At 40.5% G+C, this 9,572-nt stretch overlaps 1 protein-coding gene across 1 annotated transcript in view; it reads right to left on the bottom strand.

The window, feature by feature from the left end:
• GRM8 (glutamate metabotropic receptor 8) overlaps positions 1 to 9,572 on the bottom strand; it is a 1,151,282-nt gene that overhangs the window by 652,935 nt on the left and 488,775 nt on the right. The window contains exon 5 of the mRNA XM_007946744.2: positions 8,657 to 8,794. Within this exon, the coding sequence (XP_007944935.2) occupies positions 8,657 to 8,794 (138 nt within the window). The remainder of the gene's footprint in view (positions 1 to 8,656; positions 8,795 to 9,572) is intronic.

Genomic DNA, 9,572 nt, shown 5'->3' with positions numbered 1-9,572 from the left:
GACGGCACTTAACATCAACAAAGTATGACCCAGAGACTATCAGCATCCACATGACCTGGGAACTGGTCAAAAATGCAGAATGCTCCACTCAGACCTAAAAAATCAAAATCTCCATTTTAACAAAGTGTTGTGATTTGTGTGCACACTAAGGATCCATAAACGTTGTTATATATCACAGGCTTCTCACACTGCTTTAAAATAGGTGCATTGGCTTTTTTTAAGTAAATGAGTAAATGTGCAAAGTCACTGTAATTTAGAAAAGTGACTTGCTATAAATCAGTACTACTGGACTTAGATTTAACTTACAGTTAGTAGTTCTTTTTTTTTTTTTTTTTTTCTTAACATAGTTCTAGGTCTTTTCTTATAAATGGCAGGGAGGCCAAGGAACTGCATGAAAAGTTTTAGCCTATTCAAGATCCACTCATAAATACTACATATCATTGAAAATCAATATGAAGAATATTAAAATATTTACTAGGTTCTGGTAGCATAGTGCCTAAGCCATTTGATTGCTAACCAGAGGCTGGTGGTTCAAACTCACCAGCCACTCCTTGGAAGGAAGGTTGGGCAATCTATTTCTGTAGCGATACTGCCTCGGAAACCCAAGGAAGGGTTGCTATGAGACAGATCTGACTCCATGGCAGTGGGTTTGGTTTTCTTGGTTTATAGGATTAAATAAGGAGCTCTGGTGGTACAGTTGTTAAAGTATTGGGCTGCTAACCAAAACATAGGTGGTTTAAAACCACCAGCTGCTCCATGGGAAGAAAATGAAGCAGGCCACTTCCATAAAGATTTACAGTCTTGGAAACCCAATAGGGGTTGCTATGAGTCAAAATCGACTTGTCAGCAGTAGATTTTTATAGGATTAAACAACAACCAATATTTAAGTTTACTTTACTTTATTGATAGTGAATTTTAAATATTCCATAGTGCATTGCTGCTAAACATAAGGTATCATCAGGAGCATAAATAAATGAAAAATACTTTGCTACTATCTGGTTAAAATTCCAAAATAAGTAAATAATAAAATAAATTGAGGATATATATGTCAAGTGAAAATTTAAATAAGAGACTAAATTCTACCTGTAGTTCTCAGTCTAACTGTGTCTTTTCAGAGATTCACTTAACTTCTCTGAGTTCCAATTTCATTGTCTAGAAATGAGAGAACAATCTTATTTTACATCCAGTTCTGAAATTCTGAAATCAAATCTGTCTGAAATCAATGTCTGTCCCATCATTTTAGATGTGTCTTTTGAAATTCAAGGAGCTCTAGTGGCATAGTGGTTAAAGTATTTGGCCGCTAACCACAAGGTCAGTGGTTCAAACCCACTAGCTATTGCTCTGTGGGAGAAAGATGAGACAGTCTGCTTCCATAAAGATTGACAGCTTGGAACCCCTATGGGGCAGTTCTGCTCTGTCCTCTAGGGTCATTATGAGTCAGAATCAACTCGACAGCAATGGGTTTTTGAGTGTTGAAATCCAAGATGGAATCTCAGAAAGGACATCAGTAAGTCATCCCGGGGGTTTTGCTATTTTACTGGCTAAGAACAGAAGCATATGGGCTAACAGCTACCACATGGTGTTAATGTAAAGACCTTCTCCCTGACAGTTTTATTCTAAGCAAGAAACAAGTAGGGATAGCAGAACTTATTTTAACTCAAGTAAGATTATCTCGATTTCCCTTCCTTCCAAATCACCAAATCAAATTGTGTAACTCCATCCCCATCGTCAACTACCCAATGGACTCCTAGCTGCTCCATGAGTCCTAGGTCGATGGGGCAAAGCTTCCGCCTTTCAGAGCCTCGCAAAGCACACCCAGGTCTGTTGAGTGACAGCTATACCTGAAAGGTTACCTAGTGACTCTGACAGTAGAAAATAAACAAGCAGGCCTTTCAGAGAGCTAATCATTGAGCCTGCTATTTAGTTCACTGACAGAATTGCTTGTTTGTGAGAAGAAACATATTTGTGCATTGCTTTTTCCATTACTGCTATTTCTATCATAATAAATAAGAATCAATAGGCCATTTCAAGTAGCATATGCTCACCACCATTTAGCATCTGAGTGTCAGCAGTATGCAGGCTAAGCAGCAATGCCCAGGCCTCCTGGCTGAGAATTAAAATCCAACAGGAAGGAAAGCACCTACAACTCAAGATGACAGTGTGGATGTCTGTGTGAGCTCCTTCAAGGGAAAGGCATATACTTTTGTCTGTACATCTGCATCACATTGCTGGATACATGTTGGGCTATCCAAAATGAATTTTTTAAAAAAGTGAATAAATTAGTGAATGAATGAGGCAAAGGAAAGTTTTAAGATGGTACATGGAACCCATTGGATTGAGTGGGTTGGTCAGGGGATGTTGTTTGCTAAGGACAGAGCTTTTTACAATTCAACAGGCTTTCGTTGCTCATCTGTACAATTTTTCCTTCCTATCGGGGAGGTCTAGGTTCAATTCCTGACCAATGTCCCTTATGTGCAGCCACCACCCATCTATCTGTAGTAGTAGCTGTGCTGCTAGGATGTAGAACAGGTTACAGTGGAGCTTCCAGACTCAAATGGACTAGGAAGAAAGACCTGATGATCTACTTCCAAAAATCAGCCAAAGAAAGCCCAGTGAATTCCAACAAAACATTGTCGGATCCCCAGCAGGTCATAAAAGTCACTATCCCACTATATGGCAAGAACCCTTTCATACAGTTGCTTTCTTTCTCTGCCAAATTCTTGGAAAATCATTTTCTCTAAGCATTCTTTCCTCTACTTCTTCTATCGTGGTTCTCTCCCAATCCCTCACTTGAGACCCTTCATGCTTTTTGTCCTTCAGTTGTACCTCTCTGCAGCTCTGAAACTCTGAGTGTAGCCTGTCTCCTCTCCTGGAGCAGACAATGTAGACTCCCTTCCCTTTCCCCCCTTCCCCCAATCCACTACTGTCAGGACCCAATGTCTCATTCACTTGTGCACGGGCCACCATGAGCCTAGGCCGACTGACTGGACAGCAGTTGACAGCAACAGCAACACTTAAATTCTTGATGGAGGGATGAAGGCAAAGCCACTATGTGAGCTGGGAGGGAGCCTGCCTTTGATAAGCGGCTCACAACACACAGCACACACTCAGGTCCCTGGAATATTCACCATCAGGCCCTCACAGTACAAGACAAGAAATCAGAAATGGCAGCCACTGAAATTCAAAGGAATCAAAATTGGAAATCCTGAATAGAGTGGGAGAAAGCATGGAACAAAATTAAAAAGCATAAAAATGACCAAGCATACTGGTCAGATGGAGACTGGTGAAATTCCCAAGTCTATCACCCCTAGTCCCCCTTCAGGCCTGGAACTGAACTCACTCCTGTGGCTTAACTCTCATCCAAAAGATAGACAGGCCTACAAGTTGAACAACTATACCAGGGAGATGCACTCCTTGGAACAATCAACCATGGGAGATCCGAAGGGCAGCATTTGCTCAGGGAGAAAGCTTGAGAGGCAGGAAGGCCTAGTTGGAAAGGACACAGGGAAAAGGTAACCACAGGCAAGTAATGGGAAGAGAGCTGTTACATTGTGGGGGTTGTAAGCAATGTCACAAAACAAAACATGTATGAGCTGTTGAATGCTAAATGAATCTCCTCTGTAAAATTTCACCCAGATCACAATAAAAAAAGTTAAAAGAAAAACCAAAAATGTCAAAGAAGGCCTGTGAAGAAAAACTGTCCACTGCCTGTGAGACTTGCTGGAGTAAGCAATATCAGGTATCAGGCTGGTCCAACATAAGAAAGAAAAGGAAAGTGAGGTGGTGAAGAGTAACAGTGGGCTAGGAGCTGAGGTAGAGAACCGAGAAGGTAAATAGGTGTGTGGAAAATGTGTGAAGACCGGAGTGCCCTGAAGATTCACAAGCCTCCAGGGAGTCTGTGGGTGTCTGCGTTGTGGAGAGTAGGAAAGCATTAAGGATGGGAGCAGAATGAGGGAGGGAGGCAGAGGTCAGGCAAATGTCTATAAAATAACACCCATCACCACTGATAACAAGCATAAAAGAATCTTCTTTCTTCTCCAGGAAGACAAAGGGAATTTTAAGTAGGATTAAGTAGTAGTCACTTTCAGAACTCAGCAGCTCTCAGAAGCAATAATAACCACGTAAATAGCTAAGTGGATGGTAGGAATTACCTCACTTGGAAGGTGGCCAGCATATCAAAGTGAGCAGTAATATCACATCTTTGTGAAAGCTTTCCTGGGATTCTAGGGGGAAAATCATCTCAGAAAACCGTATGTGTCCAGGTAATTTTAGGAAGAGGATGCTCCTCTCTGCTTGAAGATCTCTATCTTCAGAAAATTGATAGGACAGACTTCTTCTCCTGCTGGGACCCGGTCTCTTATCCATGTAAATACATTGCCGATATTGCCCCCAACGGAGGCAAATAATTACCATTATGGATGAACATTGCTTAATGTAAAATTTTACTCGAAACAAATAAACTGCAAAGGACGCTCTGAATGTAGAAAAAAAGGAGTTTTGCCTCATTATACATGGTTAAAACATGAACTCCTGAAGGCTATATTTTGAAATATGCACATCTGTTCACGGTCTCTTTTAGGGAACTATAAATATTTCAAACCCCAAACACCTCTATTAATGAATGGCCTGTAAATTTTTACTGTTAAGCACATCTTGACCACTAAAATGCAGGGTCATCTTTCTTCTTGCAGAACAAGAATGAAAACTAGATGCAATGTTAATCTGGCACAAATATCTTTTCTGGCTTTCCAGAAACGTTCACGTGTTACTGTTTTAAATAATTAAGTAATAATATTTCATTCTTTCTTTTGGTCACACATTTCTACCCAGAAGCAAGTTATTTCAGAATCGCCCAATAGAACCTGCGCAAAAATCTGTTTACTGACCCAATCCCCTAAGGGTGCCTTTGCCCTAGCCCTTGAAGTAAACACAATTTACATTGCACTAGAAATAGTTCTAATTGGACAGACTGGTAGGATTTTAGCAACACCCAAATAAATCAAAGGACTCTGTAGCAGACATGCCATCAGCTGGCTTCTACCCCAAACAGTTTCAGCATTTATAACAGAAGTAGGCTGGCTTCTACCACAAACTTCAGCATTTATGACAGAGTAGGTGTCCAAAATGACTTCCATCAACAGAAAACAAGGGGTACCTACATACATCAAATCAGTTGGAGAACATGAGTTTAGAGAAACTAATCATGCCAAAAAAACCCTATCATAGTTATATGATTAGTTAATAACCAATTTCCTACTAGTTGCATTATTTTAAAAAAAAAAGAAAACAAAACAAAAGCTGAGTTCATCTATTTCATTAGCTGGTAGATTTGGGCTAATATAGTCTAAACAACAACAGGGGTACCAAACAGTAACATTCAGAACTCAGAACTGAGCACAGGGTAAGATGTATATGAATAAAAAATACATAAAATACTGTGGATTCAAACTCCATTGTCAAATGCTTCTACAAGCCAGCTCCTCATGGGTCCCATCATTCTACCACGTCTCGTCTTCTCTCATTTTGTACACACTTCCAAGTCATTACTGACTTACTCTACACTTTTGCCCTGATAGCTCACATCTTCCATCTCAGAATACTCTGTCCCAAATCTTCCATGTTATCAAACATTACCCATTTCCATGATGCTTTGAGTTTTCCAACTTGAAAGTATATAGTTTCTGAACTTCCTTCAATATACACCTGTACTTAGCATTTGGGAGCTCTGGTAGCATAGTGCCTAAGGCACTTGACTGCTAACCAGAAGGCTGGTGGTTCAAACCCACCAGGCACTCCTCGGGAGGAAGGTTGGGCAATCTACTTTTGTAGTGATACCACCTTGGAAACCCAAGGAAGGGCTGCTATGAGTCAGGTCCGAATTGATGGCACATAACAACAACAACATTTAGCATTTAATTATGATATTTTTCACTAATTCTGTATGTGTTTTTGTGTCTTCCCCCAATTAAAGTACATTATCTACAGATTACATTACCCTCTTAATGCTCACCTTAAAATTTCCACCTAGTTTCCACTCCACATTTAATCTCTCTTTCTCAACTTGGTCTATCTTTCTTAACTGAAAGCATGTTTTAACATGTGGATTCTAAGGACCCTATTCCAGCTCTGCTAGTTTCTCAAAGTCTCCCACCACACTTGCCTTCTTTGTTTACCTAACTTCTTGAAAAAGCATTATTTCCTCTATTACGTTTCTCCCTCAACCCTTCACAGCTTTATAACAGGAATGCTTCTTAAAAGCAAGGATGGCAAGACTTCAGCTTGCTTACTTTGAATACATCATTAAGAAAGACCAGTTGCTAGAAAAGGTCATTATGCTTACTCAACTACAGGGTCAGTGGAAATAAGGAAATCGTCTATGAAATGGACTGAGGTGATAGCCTCAACAGTGGGTTCCGACATCAAAGATATTGGAGATGGCGCAGCACTGGGCAACCTTCCAGTCTGTTAGACATAAGGTCACCATGAGCTGGAAGAGACTCCATGCCAGCTAACAACAACATCAAGCTTTTTATCCCTCTACCTCACCTCTCTGCAGCACTGAAACTCTGTGCATAGCTTTAGTGTCCAGAAGAGATAGAGACAGTGTCATTCATCCCATCGCCCAGACCCACCACTCTTGGTCCCCTTCCCCGGCTCACCCCTTTGAGTTGTCAGTCACTATTCCTCATCACATCTCAATCTTCTCTGGCAATTTTTCCTGTGTCTTTGTATTTCCCTGCAATGTCTCCGTTCTGTGATTCTCTAAACTGTAATTTTGGTGCTGAACTCTCTGTGGGGTCTCCGATCCTTATGCTACCACCTGCTGGACAGTTCCATGGGACTATCTCAGAATCAAACCCAATTTAGTTCTCAAAAATCTACCATGCAGTCTGTCTTCTTCTAATTAATTACATCACCATTTTCCTGGACCTCCCTGGTGGACCCTTACGTTGCAGATCCTCCATCACTTCCTTCCTTCCTGTGCATTAATCACTTGCCTTGTATCGTAAATGCTACTTACTCTAGAGAAGTTCTATCCTCTGTGTCTTCTAACCTCTCTCTCTCTCTTGTCTTTATTTAGGCCAGGACTGCTGATCACCAGGGCCACTAAATGACTCTTGACTGACCTGCCTCCTTTCTCTTCTCCGAACCCCAATCCTCCTTACATTTCTGCAGAACAATCTTTGTGAAACATATTTTGAGCAATTCCCTGGAAGGTAAGTTCTACAGGTAAGATAAAGCCCAACATCCTCAGCTCTGAACTCCTAGAAGGCCCTTCAAGGCCTTCTTGACCTGGCCCCATTCTATTTCTTTAACCTCACCTACCATTACCCTCCCTCCCACTCACTACTCTCAAGCTACCTGAAGCTTTGTTTCTATACCATAAGCCAAAGAGGCTTATTCTTGCCATAGGTCCTGGAATGTGCTGCCTTCATATCTTCATAAAGCTGACAACCTCTTGTCATTCAGGCCTCACCTCAGATGTCTTCTCTTTGGTGCAGTGTTCTCTGACCGCCCACTCCAACTGCTGCCCTCCTTCTCAGTACCATTCTGGCCACACTCACATTCACTTTGTTACATTTCTCTTAAGCTCTTCTCAGCCTATGCAAGCATATGTTCACTTACATGTTTCCTTAATGTCTATCTTTCCCGCATTCAGGTGTAATTCCCGTGAGCATGCACCTTGTCTCTCTTTACCCATCCCACCACCTGGAAAGGTGCCTGGCACACAGTAAGGGTAAAGTCAGATTCCTCAGCAATGTGAGGAATCCATCCATTTTCACATTCCCTCCTCTGCATGTATGTCTGTTAGAGCATTTATTAGATTACATCTTTAATTTGAACAGCTATTTCAAAAGGAAGTGACATCAGGGGAAAGAAAGGCATATTGAAGGAGGGATGAGCATGATTATAAAATGCATATTCAAGTTTTATAATATAGAGGATTCATGTACCATTTGTTGAAATTTATTTGTTAAAATTATAACTGATTTTATATTAACATTGTATCTGGTGACCTCACTAAATTTCCCACTTAATTTTAAGTCATTTTTTAAAGAATTCTGTGTTTTATATACTCAAGTATTTTATCTGCAAATATGGACAGTTTTAGTCTTTCTTTCAAAAAATGCACCTTCAGCATCACTGTTATTTTTAAACACATGCTAGAGAAGGTAAAACATCCAAAAATCACAGCTGCTGGAGCTCTACAGGATGTGGACAATAATAGCATTGTAAAGGACATAGATTGAAATAGTTGAAAACACTCTTATAGCCATGTGCCATATGACTCATCAAGCTGACTACATTTTGAGCTCCTTGAGAGCAGTATCATGTCTACTGATTTGTATATATTCCACCAAAGCTAACAAAATGCTTTGCCCATAGTAGATACTCCATAAGTGCTTGTCTAATAGAACTGAAATACCCAGGGCTGGGCACACAGCATGTGTTCAGTGAATACTTATTGATCAACTATAAGAACCAATGAACAATCCCCACATTGTTGAATGACTAGTGTATACTCATCCCTGCTGAGAAACTATATATAACAAGAGAAACAAAGGAAATAGAAGATACCCTTATCATTATCCATCTATAGAAAACCTTCAGTAAGGACAAAACAAAATCATCAAAGAAACATTAAAGTGGCTACCTGTGCACTTCTTTATATGACTGTTCCTTTTTCCATGGGATCCTAACTTGCATCCAAAATTCTCCTCCCAAAATTCCGCGAACCAAACATTTCTTCGATTATTGGCAAGAGTACGGCTTCTAAAGTATCGATCAAACCCTATTTTAAAGAAGAAAAGTATTCTTTGAATATTCTTTCAAAATCAAAACCAAATCAAGGCAAGTGCTTTGTTGGGATGGTTGCGTGAAATAAATAACCTAAATGCATAGAACAAATGGGAGAGGGTCAGTAGTCCAGAAATAAGGCCATTCATCCTGTTCACCTCATGGCAAAAGTTGAGGAGGCTCAATGGACAATAACCTCCAGCCCCCTCTTCCAGGACCCAAGCTTTAGGCAGGGCTGTGTACAGGAAAGCCATGTGTGGGTACCATCCTCACTACTTCCCCCTTTCCTCTCCATCTCCCACAGCAGTGGCAAATGACCTCATCTGGTATCCTGAACATTAAGAGCCCAGCTCAAATGTTTCTAATATTCTCTCTGGCCTAGCATGAATCAATGTTCCTGGCTTCTACCCTCCTCAAAATTTATCTGTCCTACATGCCCATTCTCACTAATTCAATAACTAATAAGTGCTAATGTAATCTTGAACATTCAAGGGTAATGGTCTAAAGTGTCAACCTGCCTAAGTAACCACCTCATTGAAGGGAGACCACCTAGAAATAATGCTGTACTCCAAAAGAACAATGGTAAATGTTAGAGTCTCAGTCACTGTCAAGACCACTGGAAAGGCAGACTGCCTTTCAAGGATGCTCTAAATCTTTCCTGTTGCATATTTTATTTATTCATAGGGTCAGCCAAGCATTATGCCTTCATTTTGTATAAATTAAGCATTATCTCTCGAACAAGGATACAGTCATCCGATATGCTCATGGAAACA

Source organism: Orycteropus afer, unplaced genomic scaffold (assembly GCF_000298275.1).
Source record: "Orycteropus afer afer isolate SDZICR_OR568_19922 unplaced genomic scaffold, OryAfe1.0 scaffold00170, whole genome shotgun sequence".
NCBI lineage: Eukaryota > Metazoa > Chordata > Mammalia > Tubulidentata > Orycteropodidae > Orycteropus > Orycteropus afer.
The sequence above is the reverse complement of the archived record's forward strand: the minus strand, read 5'-3'. Positions and strand labels throughout refer to the sequence as shown.